General features: G+C 38.3%; 1 protein-coding gene across 1 annotated transcript; it reads left to right on the top strand.

The window, feature by feature from the left end:
* Positions 1-1014: 1014 nt before the first annotated feature.
* On the top strand, positions 1015-19059 carry TULP3 (TUB like protein 3; the record flags this gene model as incomplete). Its single annotated transcript, XM_062514897.1, has 11 exons — positions 1015-1068; positions 1634-1687; positions 6365-6527; positions 8461-8637; positions 10682-10812; positions 12554-12751; positions 13263-13375; positions 13756-13870; positions 15775-15873; positions 17793-17964; positions 18503-19059. Coding segments are annotated over 11 exons (1410 nt in total), but the record flags the coding sequence as incomplete, so codon positions are not given.
* Positions 19060-19418: the final 359 nt, after the last annotated feature.

Here is a 19418-nt window from a genome sequence, read left to right as displayed (position 1 = left end):
CACCTATGCTATAAATAATAAGCATGTCACCTTTTATGCTGAAGTTTTGTGTGACAACTGTTGTATATTGTGCTGCACTCAGTAGATGTGCTTCTGCTTGCTTCTCTCTTAAGTTGTGGCTGTTTTCAAGTGAAGATGTCTGTACTCCTGTAATTGTTGCTTTGGGGATACACAGAAGCTCTCCATCCAAGACACTGCATACTACAGTTCCATATGAGGGGTAACATTAGTTTTTAGAAACAAGATGTTTTCAAGGTCTTAGACCTGTTGTGTGAGACTTAAAATGCATTGGGGGGAAAAAATATAGAAATAAGGAAACTGAGGGGTAAAAAAGCAATGGCAGTCTTAACTTGCTTTAAAATTCTACTAGTTGGACAATTAGTATCAATTCTAGAGTATACAAATTGTCATATATCTGATGTTTGTACAGAACTCCTTTTGTGCATATTTCAACCTTCCAGAGCAGTGTCTATGTTTTCTGGGGTAGTTTGTTTTTAAGGACCTCTGATCTGTCATCTGCTTGCCTGAAGTTCAATCAAATGTGGGCTTGATAGGGGTTAAGGGGACTCTGAGGCTTCTCTTCTCTCCTTAGCTCTGTGTGCTGTAATCCAATTTCCATGGCATGTGTTTTGCAGAAAGCCCAGCTCTGACCTCTCTGTCTCTCTCCATCTCTGGTTTTCCTTGTCAGGGTTATATTCAGCACTGCCTGCCAGCTCATGACTTCACATCATTGGACATTTATGGATGCCTAGACCAGACAGAGAATTTCCTGTTTAATTGAAATTGTGGCTTGGCCTGCTTTTCTGCATGCTATTAATAAAATATATAATGTTTGTCTGTTTCCCACATTAAGTATCTTCTTCCTGATGTTTTCTCACTTCCAGAGAGGTCTTTGTCAAAGCTGTGTTGAAAGAAATAGCACAACTGTGGTTGGCAGAATATGTACTTAACAGTCAATTAACATTTTCCTTTTGTGGGGTTAACTGGTCTAAATTGCATTTTATGGAATGATTCATTATCATACAAAAGGAAATGGGAAACCTATATGGAACACAACTTGGAACAAAAAATTTGAGTTCTTATGAAAGTTATCTATTAAATTCCTAAATAGGGAAATAATTATTTTTTTTACCTTTAGGGGTTAATGTCAGATTTTGCAAACACAGATTCTCTCAGATATTAACAGTTCTGGACATCTAGCAGGAAGAGAAAATTATGTAGGTTTGACTCTGAGACAAAACTGAGTTAATTTGGAATTGGGTATCCTGTGAAGGAGCAGGGACTTTACTGAATTGATCTGAACTGTGCTAAGCCTTCAGGTGTAAACTGTCTCCTATCCCCACCTCAAGAGAGGTTTGTAATCCATCTACCAGTAATGAAGCTTTTGGTGATTTCAAAATCTTTTCAGAATGGTTTAGTAAGGGGACTAAACCAGAATTCAGCGTTATTTATGAAAGAATATGATGTTTTGCATTTAAAACCTTGTGTCTTGGTCTTCATGTGAGATGGAAGTAAAGTCTAACAGTAATTTTTAAGTCTTCATTATGAAGTTATTGTCTGAGAATATCCTACATTCCTGTAATCCAAACTATTTAATAGCAAGAATTAATTAATTAGTTCATTTTGCTTTTGCAGCATCTTTGAGGATGAAAGCATGAAACTGCGACAGCTGAAACTTCAGAATCAGGTAAATTATAGTGCTGAAGCTGGTAAAAATAAGTATAGGAAATCAGACACCCCTCTAGAGACTTGAGAAATGGGGGGTGAAGTGCTAAAAATGGTTGGTCTGATGAACTTTGAAGATTTTCATGGTTTTCATTAGTTCAAGTCAACCTTGCCACGGCTTATATACTTGGTCTGTTTGGTAAATTAATTTTTCATATGTTTTCTTATTTAATTGGGATTGAGTTGCTAGAGAGCAGGAATAAATCAAAAGATGGGAAGAGTGCAGGGAATTATCCCAAAGGAAATTGTTTCAATGACATATAGAATGATCTCTTTAACACTGCTGTTGGGAAGGACTTCCAGCCTCTTCTGACCTTTTCTTGTTTCCTACAATGGAAAGATTTACAGCCAAGCATGGGTCAATTATTAGGCTATAGATCTCAGTTTTTGAAGTGCTGTTTGCTGGATGCTTACATTACCATATTTTTCAAAGCAATAAAGTATCCATCCTTAATATTCTTTCTCTGTAAAATGTCAAATGCTTATAAATAGATTAGAAGATATGAGATTCTTATGTTTCTCTAGCCGGCCATTTCACATGGACCACAGATCATTCTTGCGTTAAACTCATCTTGTTCAAATTAAAGTATGGTTTTTAGGAAGTCGCTTTCTTAGCTGAGGATCTTTAAGTCCAGACACAACAGTCTTCAGGGAACTCTTGCAGTGGGTAATAATCTTCTTTACCAGAACCTGGTCATTATTTGTAGTCTGAGTTTGCTAGGCACTGAATTTGTTGCCAACTTTATCTGGGTCTATATAGGCATTTCTCTAAAGCACTTCAGAGTCAAGAGATAAAATTTTTCTTTGGTCGTATTTGTGGAAGCTACAGTAGTTCTTTATCTGTAGACTATCAAGTGACACTTGTTTAAAAAGAAACAAACAATTTATTTTAAAATATAATTAATTCAAGTTATCTGTAAAAGAACACTTAGTGTCAAATGCCATTTGGTAAGAAGTTCAAAAACTAAGGATGGTCTGTCTGCTTGGTGATGAACCTCAGGGTCTGTTTTAGAACTGGTCTTGGGTTATAAGCTGGTAATAATCACTGTCTCCTAGTGCTGAGTACTGTGATCAGTGTTTGCTTAGTGTCATGGGGATGCATGGCTATTCCTCCAAAACAAACTGCTGGGCTGGGTGGAATTCCTTCGGAGCAGCTGTCAGTTGCATCATGAAGAGGTCAGTTTAAATAATTTGTTCCCTTTTGCAAATTTGTTTCCATCTTGGTTTTGGTTGAGATTGCAGTCATCTGCTGAAAAAAACAGCTAGAAAACTTAAGCAAATATATTTTAACACCCTGCCCTTTGCAAAGGAGAATTATTGAGAAGTACTAACAGTCTCTAATTTAGGGTTTTAGAATTAGGTTTGAATATTAAAGTCTATTTTTACATGAATGGAAATCTGAAGAAACAAAGGCCAAAAGGAGATCATTACCAAATATGATGGACTTGCTGCTGGTTGTAGCTGATGCCTTGCATGATTAATTTGCCATAAACAATTGTAGGAATTGGAATTTTAAAAATGTAAAATGTTTTAATCCAGCAGGATCATATATTGAATCTGGAATAAGCCACAGCAGAGACATGCCTGTCCATTCATCTTTATGATGGGTTTTGAAACCCTGTAATTGCAGTAAAATATTATTTATAATAGGGCATGACATCAAGTTCCATCTGTAGGCCAGCTTTGCCTGCCAGGATGCTTTTTTTCTCCTGGACTACTGCCTTTTCCTTGAGGCAAAAGCATGTGGTTGCTCAGGCAGTGCTTATATCCTCATCAGTAGAAGACTTTGAAGTCTTCTGAAGCGTCTGCAGCTCCAAGTGCATTGCTGCCACCTCCCCGTGCATGGGGAGCACGAAGCCTGGCGTGTTTCTGAATGCACCCGGTGTGGTGCATTACTCTCCACACGGAGCTTCACTGATGCCCTACGGGGGCAGCTGGGAGAGGGTGTTCCCTTGCTAGGATCCATCCTGCATGGCCTGCTGGGGTTAGGGCTGTACCAAGTAATAAGTAGTACAGGATTGCATCTTCAAGGCTGGAGTGGTTGGAACTTCCCTGTATATCAGCTTCCTGCTATCACAGCTGGAGAAAGAGAATACTAAACTAGTTATCTCGTGTGACTTCTTGAAAGCTCATTTCAACATGAGTTGGTGGTTTGTGATCCTCTAGTTGTCCTATATTCTGAAGCTGTGGTTTTCTGAGGTGTTTGTGGAAGTATTTGATGCATGGACTGCACAAAATCCCAAATAAATAATGGTAATTACTGTCTGTTATTTATTTAATGGGTTGTGTGTTCTGGTGTCCTGTTCATGAACTATCTATCCTTTATGTAGTAATAATATATGATTTTTTTACTGTAACACAGAGCTGAAGGAAAAACCTAATTAGTAGACACAATGAAACAAAATATCCGTTTCCTTTTTCTGCTTCCTTAGAGGAATACGTCTGGGAATACGTGGTACTGAAGGGCAGGCTGCTCTGCCACCGTATGGAGAGAAAATGAATTACTGCTTGCTGTCCTGACAGTGGGCTTGCACTTATTTTTTTCAACTCAGTACATAAAGTAGTAAAGAGAAGTCTTTAAAAAAATAGATACAATCAAGTTTTGTCACTTCGTTTGTCCTGTGTTTCTTGCAAGAAAGGAAGATCAGTCACATCTACCAGCAGTAAACAGTGTTTTAATAAATATAAGCTGATCCTACTGGATTGGTGAGTGAGTCCTAGAAACTTTTTGATGTAACAGTGAATAAGAATAATAATTAAAATTTACACGGGTGACCAGTGAAAAGTTAAAAAAAGCTTATCTAATAGAATAATCCACTAAATAACTCTTGAAATTACTATACTCTCTGTTGATCCCAAATTCAATTTTGCATTCTAGCAGCAGCTGTCTATTTTCCTATTTTCATACTGGCTTTAAGTTGTGTCTTGTTTTGCTGGTGTTTTGGGGGTTTGGGTTTTCTTTTTCTTGCCTATTTGTCAGATAGAGAAGCCTTGACAACAATTTTTCTCAAATCCTTATTCTGAGTATAATGATTTGATTCTTGTTTTGTCTGTCTTCTTTGGACAATTATAAACTATCATGACATTTTTTACTTTTCCTCAGCTTTAATTTAGAAAAGGAAAAAACAACACACAGTGATGTAAATTCTTCTGGAAGGTCTGACTAGCTTCCTAGAAAACACATCTGTAATTAACAATTTCTAGGAATTTGACTTTACTGCTTATTTTTTCTTTTCTTATTCTAGACCAATGTGATAATCTCTTTGGAATTCTGTGTAATTTTTGCTCTCCAGGCTAATCCTTGCAAGTAATTCTGTAGTAGTAAACACTACTTGTATTGCAGTCTAGTCTTTAAAGGGTAATTCAGAGTTTAAATTTAAAAAGTAATTTTGTTTCAAGGTATTTTCATTTTGTTTGTTTGTTTCTTGTATTTGAGGGTTGGTATGTTTGGTTTTGTTTGGGTTTTGGGTGGTTGAGTTTTTTCTTTTACTTTTTTAGATAAGTAAAAAAACCAGGCAGAATAAAGAATCAGGGGCTGAGTTGTGTTGGAGTTCCTCAGGGAGAGATTGCCTGAGAAACTAATCTCACTTGAGATAAAAAGACTAATAGGAGAAGAAAAAAACAGCAGGAGGAGAAGAATAACAGGAGAGGAAAGGGCTCCAAAAAAGTCTGTGTCTGAAGTGGATTGAATTGTTGGTACTGGTGAATTGTTTATCTGGTGGGTGCATTGAGAGTGAAAATAATTTGATGGGAAAGTGTTTTCTGTCATCAAAAACAGTTTTCAGGAGTGCTCAGGTACCTAAGAGACAGCCATGAATAAACTGCATCTACTGTAAGGAGCTTGCACATTATTTGCATAATGGTGCAGAATATTACAATATGATTTTTCCTTCTTCATGCATCATCTTTGTTTTTAAGGACTAAGCATATCTGTCTTTAAAATGTCACCATGTCCCTTTTTGCCTTGATTTGAGTCTAGAAGTTGTTTCTTCTTGCTGAGTAGGAAATCTTAAGTATCAAATATATATGTTTCTTGGAGAAATAATGTTTTAACTTTTAGCAGTTGGACTTACCAGTCTTTCCTTTCAGTCCTGAATTATATGGAAAAATTTTGCAAGGTAGATCAAATTTCCTTTTAGTGGATCATTCCCATTTTAATTACTCTTATTTATTTACTTGTCTCCCCACTTTAAGTCTTATCTCTCAGCATTGGTTTCTGGGAACTATTTCCTTTAAGTTCTCCCTATAAGGTGATAGCTTTTGAGATCAAAACCTTTTCCTTTGCAAGTCCTGACTGTTTCATACTGGATTATAGATGACTGCTGAATTTGTCTATTTGTGTTAAGGATTGCTGCAGTTGAGACTGGGTGATAGGATTTAACTGGTAGTTTCAAGACAGGTCAGAACATAAGTAAGCAGTTGTCCATGACAACCTCTCATGGAGAATCAGAGTCAGTATCTCACCCCAAAACCACGGTGATATCTGTGTGTAGGATTTTTGTAAGAGCTTGAAAGAATATCTCAGGTTTATTTGAGATTCTGATCAGGGACATGTCATTGCTAGTGGCTGAGGCATGGATTCTGTCTCTCCTCATATGTGGTTACTCATCTCTGTTTCGTGCTTTTCTTTATTCCACAGAGAGCACTTCTAGAGAAGAAGCAGAGGAAGAAACGTCTGGATCCGTTGATGGTACAGCCAAATCCTGAGGCCAAGCTGCGCAGATCCAAGCCCAAAGGGTGTGAGGAGCAGGCTCCTTTAGTAGAAACTCCTACTCCTGTCCACAGTGATGTTGTTTTACATGGTAAATAATCAACGTGATTGCAATAGGGTTCCCCAGAATCCTGGTGCATGCATTATGTCACAGATGGGTGCTTACATTGCTGTGGTAGGGGTCAAGTGATAAGATTGATTACATACTCTCCTATATACACAAGTTGAATTGTAGTACAGTATGGTTGAGCACTACTAAACTGTGAAGGCAAACAGAAACCTCACCTTGATTTTTGTGACAGCTGTAAATCTTCATGTGCTCTTGAGTAATGTCTCCCTTGGGTTGGGCTAGAAGAACTGTAGAAATGGGCTGGCAACTTCTGTGAAGGTGGGAACATACAAATCCAAAGTAAAAAAATCTTCTGAAGTCATAAGATAAAGAAAATAATTCAGTAGTGACTGCTTATATGGTGTTTCCTTATAGTGTCATGGCCGTGTTCCACCACAGTGTCACACTCCACCTCAAGATTGCATACTACTGAATGATAAAGTGGAGAAAGCAAACCAAAAGTGTGAACACTGTTAGAATCTTGATAGTTTTTACCTCATCTGTTGTTTTCTGTGGGCTTTATTGAGACAACTGAAACATAACAGGTTACAGTGGTCCACAAAGTCACAAGTACAAAGTGCTATCAGGGCCAAAGGCCATAACTTGGTGGCCTCAAAACATTGCAGTAAACTATTGACCATTATTTTAGGAGTGGAAAGAAATGCAGTAGTGAGAGACTTAATAGTCCCATGTCACAAAGAGATAAAATGAGCAGCAACGAAATCCTTACATTCTAGAGGAAATGTCAGGAAGTTGTTTATGAGAGCCAGGATCCCATCAGCCCATCAAGAAAGTAATGGGAAACATTCTAAGGCTTTGAGATGTGTGCTGTTGCAGGGTGTTATATTATAAGCATTGTATTCATAGCAAATTAATATGCACAATAGAATTTTAAACCTCCAAATAAGGGATGTTACCTGGTTTGAAGATCAGATAGTTGGAACTATGTTATCCCTTCTCTCTTGAATATTTTTCTTGTTTTCCAGATGCCTTTCAGGATCATAGGATGGGAAGGAAAGTGGTGATGTTTATGGTAGCATTTATGTGTTTAAAATCAGGTGTAAAAAAGCTTCTATTAAAAGACGCTTACAAGTCAAGACAAGAATGAGAACTAAGATAGGTGTAAATTTTAAAGTAGGAGTCTTCAGTAAAACTCAAATGAAAACTTAACTGTTCATTCACTACCTTTCATAGTTCTGAGACTTCCTTAGTGCTAACAAACCCTGTTAAGAAGTGATGACAACAGTAAGCATGTCAGAAACACAATGCCTAGATAAAGCAGTAAAGTTTTAAGAAGGAAAACAGTGGGAAAACAAGAAATCCAAAGCTGGAACTACACTTACATATTGTGTGCTATGTATTAGGTGTTCTGCCAGACCCTGATATCAAGATGCCTCCACGAATTGGGAAGTGTGGCACACAGCTGTCTTGTATAGTTTAAACATGGAAATTTCATTCTAACAAAAAGATTGAGGGTTTTTTTCTATCTATGGCTGTAGATACTTTTATCAAATTGAATTATGTGTTCACTGTAGAGTACTCACTGGCATAGGAGCAAACAAACAAACATGAAGGAAAAGAAAATAAGGGAAATGGCTGTAAATAAATTGAAAACTATCAATGTGCATGACAAATACAACTTGTTTTAATTGCTTAAGCCCTTGTAAAAAGGTAGATAAAATCACTGTATTTAAATAGGGAGAAACTGATAACTGATATGTGTATACTAATAGGCAGTCTGTACAGTAGTCAGGGCTGACTCCTCCCAAGCCTTCTGAAAAAAATTGAACAAGTATATTTCAGTACTTTAAAGAGATGCTAGAGGAGGGGAAGATGAAAAGAGCCACCATCCTGGGATGCATCTTTGGCCATGAAAAAATTAGACTTTGGATTTCTGCTTCATTTTGGCCTGCAGGCATTGACGGACCAGCTGCTTTCCTGAAATCAGAAGTGCAGGATTTGGGGACCAAGCTCCAAACTCTGTCTGTTGGATCTACCAAGCCAGAAGACAGTGCAGATAAGGAAATTAATGGAGAGGCTGTGACAGACACAGCAAGCAAGCCAGATCTGCAAGAAATATTACAGAAACGAGGTAAGAGTTAATAATGGGTAAATGTCTTTTTTGGGGCTTTTCTACTTTTATAACTTTATTTCAGTTGCATTAAAAAATGAGGAACCATGAAACAAATGTCTGTAGGATATCCATTTTAAAAGAGATACTAGATTCTACAGCATGTGGAAGTGCAGTGCTGCAATTTCTTTTCCTGATATTATTTGAACCATACCAGTTATATTTTAAGGGTTTCTTAATGTGCTGTATAATTTCTGATCTTTCCAAGGAAATTGCTGACAAAATGCTATACCACATTTTGCTAATGTTTGGGGTGTTTTATTCCAGATATGTTATGTCTTAATAAGATGCTTGAATATTTTCACAACAGCAGGACCCTTCAGTAAATGCTGTGATTTAACTCTTTAGGAGACTAACAGGAAAGGTGTTTTTTTTCTGAGTCAAAGGCTGTCACAGTCAGTGGTTCTAGAGTTATATATTCATAATTACATCCCATTGAGTAATTTCCTAGTGGAGTATCAAGCTCTGTCTGCCAAGTATATTAAGCTGCTGCCAGTACTACAGGAAACCTTTTTTGTTGCATGCAGCCTAAGTACTTTGCAGCAACATAATGCTTAGTGTTTAATTTAGTATACAGCTTGTTTTTAGTTTACAGAGCTTCTCTCCCAGAATGTTTCCAGTACACTGCATGTATTGAGGTACTATCACATTCAGAAGTATTCTCAGGTAGTTGTCAGATGACAACAGCTTCTTACCTTCAGATAGCAACATTACACAAGATTTAGAAAAGGGAAGAGGAGAGAATATCCAGTAACTTCAGGGGAAATTAGTGCAGGTAGACTATAAACAGTGAATTTTGAAGTTGGCTGGAGTACCAGTGTCAACGCCTTTCCTCTTCCCAAGTGTCCTTTGGGAAGTTTACTTACAGATTGTTAAGACTGGATTTTTCTGTTTCATCTGAGACTTCCAGCAGTGCCCCTTCTCTGCAGTGCCATGAAAGAGCATTGTTATATGTTCTCAGAAAATAATTCAGTTAAGCAGGCTGTGTTCACTGTCTGTAATGCTTTAGATACATTTCTTTCTACAGCCAAACTAAAGAAAAGGATCACAGAACAAAATCTCAGATACACAGAATCAATTTGGTTGGAAAAGACCTTTGAGGTCATTGGGTCCAACCTATGACCTAACACCACCTTTTCACCTAGACGATGGCACTCAGTGCCACTTCCAGTCTTTCTTTAAAATCCTTCAGGGAGAGTGACTCCACCACCTCTCTGGGCAGCCCATTCCAACTCCCAGCCACCCTATCTGTGAAGAACTTCTTATTGACCAACTGATGATGCAGTTCCAAGTGGAAGGACACATCAAATAGTGATGTGCACAGAATCTCTTTATAAATGTATTAATGCGGTTATTTTAGTTACATACCCACATTCATCTCTACATGACTGTGCTTAGGTTAAGATTAAATAAATCCTGAAACTTCTCAATCTGTGCTTCAGTTTTAGAAATCAAGTCATTATTAGTATTTATGGACCTGAGTTTTTGGTACTGATGTAAGAGCAGGAGGAGCTCTTATTAAAAAATTGGCATCGACTGTTTCAGTGTGTGTAGGACTGAAGGAAAATGGTAAAGGATGTAAACTGTATAGAGCCCAATATGTGGGACAGATGTCAGCATATTAATCTGGATTTCAATTTATTGTTGTTCTTAAGACATGAAGGACATTTTGCATGAAAATGTGCAAAACGAATTCAGTGACAATATAAACAAAGCAATATGTTATGTCATGGAATATCAAGTAAAAGCCATATTAATAAATGCCTGACAGCTGCCTAATCATCTGCACAGTGACTGCTGTAAAGTATCAGTAGGAATTTGAATTACAAGGCTCAGGAAGAGATATAGCACATGAAGAAAATTAGCAGCTGAAACAGAAATTAAGACTCAGTAATTGAAAAAACAGAAATTAGGAGTGTGAATAGGTATTCAAGAATCGTATAAGAATTAGTGATGCCATGAACCTTCTTTCAGAGATTACATGATTAATTGTGTATTCTGACAGGAATTTCAGGCAGTTTGAATTTTGATGAGGAGGACACAGAAGAGGAGGAAGCTAGTAAGAGACCAGTGTCTCATTCATCATGTCCTGAATCTGAGAGGCCTAGTTCTGCATCCAGTGAGAAGTCTTTTGCAGTAAGTGTCATGAAATCTGTTTCTGATTAGCAGTGGGCACATGCCTGATTTTAGTGCTAACTCCTGGAGCACTGGGTTAAAATACACTAGCTGCAAGTACAGTAGCCAGCAGTATTATTCCCTGAAAGCAGAGGAAGGTCAAGATTGCCAGATTATCTGACTGAAGTGACACAGAGTTAAACACAGAGACTTAGCAGTGATCAAAGGAACAATTGTGGGTGGAGGATCCCAGGGAGCCTAATCAGTGAATATGGGAACACAGTGAGTCAGCACTATTACCCTTAAAGGGGACAGACTGGCCATTGTCTCTACAAAATTCACCGATATGACTACGAGAAGTTCTGAAACACCATACAAACATAGGAGGGATTTCTTCCTGAAGGTTTATATTGCAGGATGCAAAGGGAATCAGAACTTTGGAATGGAGCAGTTTGGACAAACATCATATGAGATGTTTGGGGGAAGGAACTTAAGAGGGAAAAGAAGGATATATCAAGGTGGATCATAGAATAATAAGCATGGGAAGACAGGGATTAAAGGGGGTAAAAGGCATCAGATATGTGTAAGCAACTGAAAAACAGTATGATTGTCTGTCCAAGCCTTGTGCCTTATTACTTCAGCATGTCCCACTCTCTTCTGAAACTCCACTTCTATTTCTCATGTGAATGTGTTCATGTGTATGTGATATACATAGATGCATATATACATATATTGACAAATTATCTGCTGGACAAGCCAGTGAGTTTGAAGACACCAGCATCAGGAAGACACAGGGTCTGAGCTAGCTCAGACCAGATGAAGACCATGGGGTTTCAACATGGATACAGGACACCCTTCAAAGTCCGTGCTGTGGGAGACCCACCTGAGTGTATTTAGGAGGTGACTCTGTGTGTTGCCCTGCACGAATAGGGGAGTAGTGCAAGAGGTCTTGGGAGACTGGGCTGTGGGTGCAAAGCACTGGAGATAGAGGGTGGTAGATGCTGGAGTGGGGAAGGGGTGGGACCCGCTAGTGAATTTCATATCTATGTAATTGTGTCTGTGCTATTCACTCAGGTTTCCTACTGGATGTAGCTGGGAATGGGGATAAACCTGCAACTTCATCTTGAAGGCCCAGTCAAAGAGGAATCTCTTGGGTGCTACAATTTACAGGATTCAGCTGCCTCTAAGAAAAAATTACGTTAATGACCTGTACCAGATTTCCAGTAGAATTCCAATTCCTTTGATTACTCTACACATCTTGACTATATACATTGTGCTAAGGCTCTTGCAATATTTAGTTGATGTGGTTCCACAAGCAGCTCATTCCATTCTGCTACTGTTCTGAACCAACATAATCTCAGCACTCATTTCAGTAACAAAATCCTAGCCTGTCCTAGTGCAGCATCCATCAGTCCTGCTTTATCATACGGTTTTATTTTCCACAGTGTTTGAAGTTCTAAAAGCAAAGATGTTCTTTGCTTAGAATATTTATAGCATCTCATCCTATTTCCCCCTTTCTAGAAAATCACTCATGTCTGCTTAATGGGCACTCTTTTCCTCTTGGAGACCTAGTCTTTCCTCAGAGTAAAACCTTCAGCTGCTTTCTTCTGAAGAATCACAGGTGGTATCTTGTTTAACCTTCCTTTCCCCAGTATCTTCTGGAAACATGATATCTTACGTTTCAACAAACCACTATTTTCTTGTGGAATGCCAGAGACTCTGGTCTGATATTAATTTGCTAATATGATGCTTCTTCCCATAGGAAACAGGTGCTTCCTGTAGTCCATCCCCTCAGGCAGATGCACAGCTGGGAGAAGTAGAGAACTTGGAGGATTTTGCATTGCGCCCTGCACCCCGTGGAATTAGTATCAAGTGTCGAATCACTAGAGATAAAAAGGGGATGGACCGGGGGCTCTTCCCTACTTACTACATGCATCTGGAAAGGGATGACAACAAAAAGGTATTGGAAGCAGCACACATTATCTTGGCTATTGTACTCCTACTGCAGAATATTTTTGGTGCAAGGGAGAGCTTTTGGTAAGAAAGCAGTAGCTGAGGAGAGCCATCATGCAGATGAGGACATCTTATATTTGGCTGAGGTACTGAGGGGGGAATTAGCATGTAATTAGCATTGTATTGTTGTTTAAAAGCCATAATACAGTGAAAGATGAAATTGAAAAAGTATAGGAAGGTTAAATGTTAAAAAAGAGCAGGTAGACTGTATTGCTCCAGAAGAAAAGGAGGGAAGACTAGAAAGGACAGTTGAATTAAATCTAGACTGCCAAGTGAGCTGATGGAGTGATAAGATTTCAGGCTGGACATTTTGGAATAGAACAAAATTGTGGAGACAGTAATATTAGCACAGAACAAAAAAGGGAATGCATGTGGGAAATGGAGAGATAACAGTTTGGATAGCAATGCCTCTACATTTTTACAAAGCACCAGTCTTGATCAAAGTTGTGTTTTTCTAGACATTCCTTCTTGCAGGGAGAAAAAGAAAGAAGAGCAAAACATCCAATTACCTCATATCAGTTGACCCAACTGATTTATCTCGGAAAGGAGAAAGTTTCATTGGAAAACTCAGGTGAGAACCCCAGATGAAAACTGTAGACAATTGAGATAGGATTTTAATTTTAATTGAGTTGTGTTTATGACTGGCAATCTGGTATAAATTCAAAGAGAATGAACTTGTATTGTTTTGCTCAATGTAATCTGCATTCACTTGGGTTAGCAGCCTTCTTCAGCATTCACTGAGACAACCCTGCAAATAAGTTGTCTAGATGTTTTCCAGGATAGATTACAGGCTCACATGTGCATGTCATGGAAGCTCCTTGCTGAGCTGGCAGCAGGAAGATTCAGATGGCAGGAGATGCATGTTTCTGCTATGCTGTACAAATACTTTCAGAAGATGACAAAACTTTCCACTGATGCCTCTTTCTGTGTTTTTCCATAACCTGACATTAGGTCAAACCTCATGGGAACCAAATTTACAGTCTATGACCATGGTGTTAACCCAGTCAAGGCACAAAGTCTAGTGGAAAAGGCTCATACAAGACAGGAGCTCGCAGCTATTTGTTATGTAAGTACTGTCTCTCCCTTTTTTGCCCCTTTCTTTGTGCCTGGTTACCAAGGAAACACAGCTTGCAAAATGGTGCTGCTGCCAACCTCCTCCACTTTGGAACCAAGTGACCAATTGCAACCAGATAAAACAAGAGGCAGAGACCTCACAGATAAATTCTTACAAGTTTAATGAAAAAAAAAAAAATCAATGTCAGGAGTGGGAGAAACACCCAAACTAACATCCTTGTGACCTTCTTATCTGGCCTATTCAGTGTGTGGCCAGTCAGCACATACTTTACATGGAACCAGCCACAGCATGAACTGCCTCTGGCCCAGATGGTACTTGGTAGACCCTGAAGAAGAAACTGGGGGTACCCTGTGAAGCAGAATTAGTTTTTGCAGAACCAAAGGCATTTTGAGGGATAGAAGGGAGCTGATATTATTTCAGCAGCAGCTTGTTGGTGGTAAGGATGTGGTTCCAGGGTAAATTGTGTTTCACTAACTCTGTTTGAGATGTTCTTCTGCTCCTGTGAATCACCTCAGTATAGGATTCAGAGTAAGGAGGCACATGTGGACACTACAGAATTACATGAGAGTTCTCATGTCACACTGTTTTGTATTCTAGTCCTACGGTTCGAGTAAAATTTGAGGTTCTCTACAAAACAATTGCTGTCAAGTGGAAGGATTTTTATTCTTCTCACAGGTGTTTTTACTTTTCTCCCAAAAGCTTAACAATGCATTAGCCTATTGGAGCAGCATCTTCATTTTTTGCTTTTGCTCTTCATCTTAATGGCACTTGAGGTAAAATTGATAATTCTAGTACTAGCCTGTTTACAGATGTATCACTAGATATTTTCTTTATATATTGTATTCTTCAGGTTCCTACCTAGCTGGACACAGCAAGGTGTTAAGAATGAGCAATATAGTCAATATAGTCAACTTTTCAGAATTCTCAAATTTTATCTACAAGAAGTTCGTAAAGTTTAAATATGAATATAATCAGTACCCTCGTTCTTATACATGGCCCTAGATTTTTTGAAGTGAAGTGATAGAGACTGAGCTCCAAAGACCTTTGTCTGTGTCTGCAAAGTGGATTAATGTATTAGGAGAAGTGGTATCACATCTGTCAGTCAATTCAGTACTTCTAAAAGATTCTAGCCTTTAATTGGTCTTTGAGAATTTTAAAGGTTATTACTGACATTGTTACTGAACACTTTAAATGCACCCTTGGATTTTGGCTGATATTGTTAAATGAATGGTTTGAGAATACCAGGACTTTTTTCCTTTGGTTTCTGTGCTCAATACACTTGGAGTAGTCCTCTTCAATACTCTGGAAAAATCTGCTTAAAATTGAATCTTGGATAGTTGCTGAATACTTCCCTTCCTGGGCCTGTTCTTAAACATTTATAAAACAGTATGATTTGAGAGAAAATTGTAGGTGTATTTTTAAACACAAATAACAGCACCTGAAGGAAAATGTCATTCATTGTTCAGAAATATTTTAGACTAACTGGTGATATACAGGCAACACAGAGTCAGGTCAAAGATATTTTGCCTTTTATCCTATTTAAGGCTTGTTCACTAGCAAGATCTCAACATGTTACTGCCTGAGGTGAAAAAAAATTTTGCCTGGAAATTGCACTTGTTTAATTTTGTTTTAAATGTTTCGGTAGGCTAAGAAATGCACTCCAAATTAGTTAATACCATACATATCTCCTAACGCTGTTCTCTAAATGAGAAAGGGAAAGAAAGCAGCTCTCAGTGATTAAACACAGTTGCAATTAGATAACTGCTGCTACAGTTGTAGCCAGCAAAATTCTGAAAACTAACACAAAGGGTGATAAAAGTTCAGTTTTGTTGTCTTTCCTTCTCTGAGGCGAAATATCTCATTCACTGAAAATAATGGCTCTCCTTGCCTTTCAGGAAACTAATATCTTAGGATTTAAGGGTCCCAGAAAAATGTCTGTGATCATTCCAGGAATGAACATGAATCATAAGCGAATTCCAATCCGTCCACGAAATGTGAGTTATGAAGTTTGTCATGTTTCAGATTGAAGGAAGAGGTTAAAACTTCCCTGTAGAGGCCTGGGTGTTACTAACAATCAGGTTTTTAGGAGTCAGGGATTTCACAGGTCTCCCGGAGTGTAAATACAATGGCGCCTAAATGCACTGGTTAATTTGTTCTTGCCTTCTACCTAATCTGTAGCTTTCTGAATAGTGTTTATATCCTTACGTGTCCTTTGGTCAGCCTAAATATGATTTCCTTATCTCTATGTTGTTGCCGTTGCACCTACAAGCTGCCCTCATGGTGGGACCCTGTTTTGCTGAGAGTTGAATGAACACAGGACCCACTTGCTTCTTCCAGGAGCTCGCATTCTTAGCCAGGATGTGGATTGCAACAGATAGGCAATAGACAGATAAGGTACTGCTTGCTGGTGCAATAGCAGGAGAATAAATACATTTTCAATCAGAATGCTGTTAGCCTTTTTGTAGGAGTAGCAGAAAAGGAGGATCCCTTGAAGAAGAAGGAGGGATGAAGAAAAGGGTTGAAGTTTTGTTATGACCATTTAGTGAGGATTTCTCATAGATATGAGAAGCATTATAGCTAAAAGCATATAGAACAGTATCTGAAAGTATGTTAAGGTGTATGATGAAAATTTCTGGGTTCTCTTAATGTATGTTTTATGTTTGGTGACAGAAGACCCAAAGGCAGAAAGAAGAGGTACCAACTGAAAGACGTGGTCAATGTTTTAAGCTAGAAAATGGTATTTGCAGCCATGTTGTGAGTAGATATGAGTAGGACAAGAACATATTCCCTGAGGTCAGAGAAAAAAAAATCTTCAAGAATGGAAATTGAGAGTCATGAGAGCCCAGGAAAGAGATCTAATTCTTCTGAATGGTCAGAAAAATTCTGTCTGGAAATGGTTTTTCATTCATTGTCTTGCCATTGATGTTGCCATCTCTCCCATTAGTACAGTAATGGTTCCATGGCCCTGCCTTTATTTTTCTCCCTTAAATCTAAATGAACTTAGCTGGTGCCAGTTCTCAGGGGTTTGTTTTGCATCTTTAAAAAGTAAATAAAGATAAAATTAAAAAGTAACTAAATTGAACAGGAAATTTTATTTAGGTTATCCTCAAGAATCTACTATGGTATCTTTGTATGATACTGAAGCACATACTATAGCTATATCAATCAGACCTCCACAACAGGTTATTTTCTGAGCATTTTTTTCCTGTTAGTACCTTAAGCTTGAACTCTTTTTCTTCAGAGTTTTAGCATATATAGTTTGGATTTTATTTGTTGCAGAACTTTTAAAATTAAATCATATGTCATGTTTCATTGCAACCTGAATCTCCTTGTAATTAATTGTTTGTCAAATTTAATGTGCTGTTTTACTTCATCTTTGTATCTCTTTGGTTTTATTTCTCTCTAGTTTTCATACTGTGCATCACTCATTAGACCCAATAGGAGGACATTTAACCTTACATTCTACTGCAGCCTTTGGACGTTCTCCTGAAGCACCTCAGGGCCTGGCACTGTGCAGTTAATTGTACATTATTTTCTTTTATTTCAAAGTTTAGAATGTTAGAAATGCACTCTGGGTGCAACAGGATCAGAGAAAAATTATGAGACTCAGAAGGGATTCATTCCAGCAGGATGGCAATTATCTGCGGACTCTGAATTGCTCCCTTTCCTGTACACACACTTCCTTCCCTATTACTCTTTTTACTTTATTGTGTGAAGAGGAATGCTTGGACTGGGAATCTTTAAAGGTATCTTCCTGGTACTTGCAGAAAGTATTCACTAGGACTGATTTTAAGTGATGTCACTGTATTTCATTAAACAGGGAATGAAGTGACAGAGTGCTCGCACAAGAGAGGTGGTACTCAGAGACAGAACCATTCCAAATCTGATAAATATATTTATTTCTTCTGAACAGGAGCATGAGGGTCTGCTGTCAAAATGGCAAAACAAAAATTTAGAGAACCTCATTGAGTTGCACAACAAGGCTCCAGTCTGGAATGATGATACTCAATCCTATGTTTTGAACTTCCATGGGAGAGTCACTCAGGCCTCAGTAAAGAACTTCCAGATTGTCCATGACAATGACCGTAAGAGTCTGGTGGAGAGTGTGTGGGACTTATTGAAACAGGGAGAACCTAATTTATTTCATGAGGGTTGGGAGGAGTAGAACACCCTTCCTGGAGGAGGGAAACTGGGTGAATGAAGCTAACTCAGGATTAATGGGGACTTCGGAACTGTCAGAAAAATTATGTAAGGCCTCCTTTTTTTTTTTCTGGGATGGATGCAGACTCTGCTGTCCATAACTGCAGCAAAAGAGGGGGCAAATGAAAGCTTCCTGAAGTGAGAGAAAAGGTTTAGTGCAGCACCTTCAGGCTAGCAAAATAATGGTTTGAGCTTTGGTTCTGAGAAGAAAAATAATTCCTAGAATAGCAGAGTCACTCTAGAGGACAGACTTCAAGGCCATTGTGGTGGGAAAGAATGGATACACCAACCAATATATCTGGGACTGGCAGATGGGGAGGAATTGTGATTGGGTTTTGTTTGGCTTTTTGCTTTTTTTTTGTTTATTTTTTTCTTTTGCTTCACTGTGAAATTGTTAATCTCTGAATGCCTTTTTCTCCCTAGCTGACTACATAGTGATGCAGTTTGGTCGTGTAGCAGAAGATGTGTTCACTCTGGACTATAATTACCCTCTCTGTGCTCTTCAGGCTTTTGCTATTGGACTCTCCAGCTTTGATAGTAAATTGGTCTGTGAATGAGGGACAGCAGACTTGAAATTTGCAACTCACTCCCACCCCTACATTTTGAAGAGTTCCAGGTGTAGCAATGAAGAGCATATTGGAAGGGAAATGGAGGACAGACTTCTGCAGGCTTATTAGAAAACCTATGCCAGCCTTCAGAGCATTGTGGGAGTTGACAGCAGACCACCTTGGGAACAGCCCCTGTATGGATTGTGGAAGAACAAGAAATCTATGTGATGTTTCTGTCATTGGTGTTGATTCTGCTTTTAGAATCCTTGTTTACAGATGCTGCATGAGAGCGGGATAAGCCCACTTACTGGAACTCCTTGCAGCTAGGATTAGAAAAATAATGGCTAAATGTTCATTTACCTTGAAGCTTCCACAAAGCCTGGGAGGTGATGCTACTCAAGAGTTCCTAATTAGATGAATTCAGAAAAAAAAGAGAGCAGCTGGAATAAGATATTGGCTCTAATACAACACTTTTACTCTGTGGAATGATTGTCTGCATTTTCCTTTCAGTATTCTAGTTTCTCTCGATCCCTTGACAGTCTTTTTACCAGATAAAGAACAATCAAATCTCAAACACTCAATTTTCAGTGGGTGATATTATATTCATTGCTACTTCTGTTAGTTCTAATCATATAAAAAATGAGACTGAATAGATTGTAGAATCTGGCTGAATTTGGCAGAAGATAGTATTGTAACAATATACAGTACGGCTTCTGAAAAGCAGTGTTTGGATTGGTTGAATCTAGACTGTAAACTGATAAGAAATATTTTTTTAATTTCACCATTGTTAA

The sequence above is a fragment of the Cinclus cinclus genome, chromosome 2 (genome assembly GCF_963662255.1).
Source record: "Cinclus cinclus chromosome 2, bCinCin1.1, whole genome shotgun sequence".
Lineage (NCBI taxonomy): Eukaryota > Metazoa > Chordata > Aves > Passeriformes > Cinclidae > Cinclus > Cinclus cinclus.
Note: the sequence above shows the minus strand (reverse complement) of the source record. Positions and strands in the feature narration are given on the sequence as shown.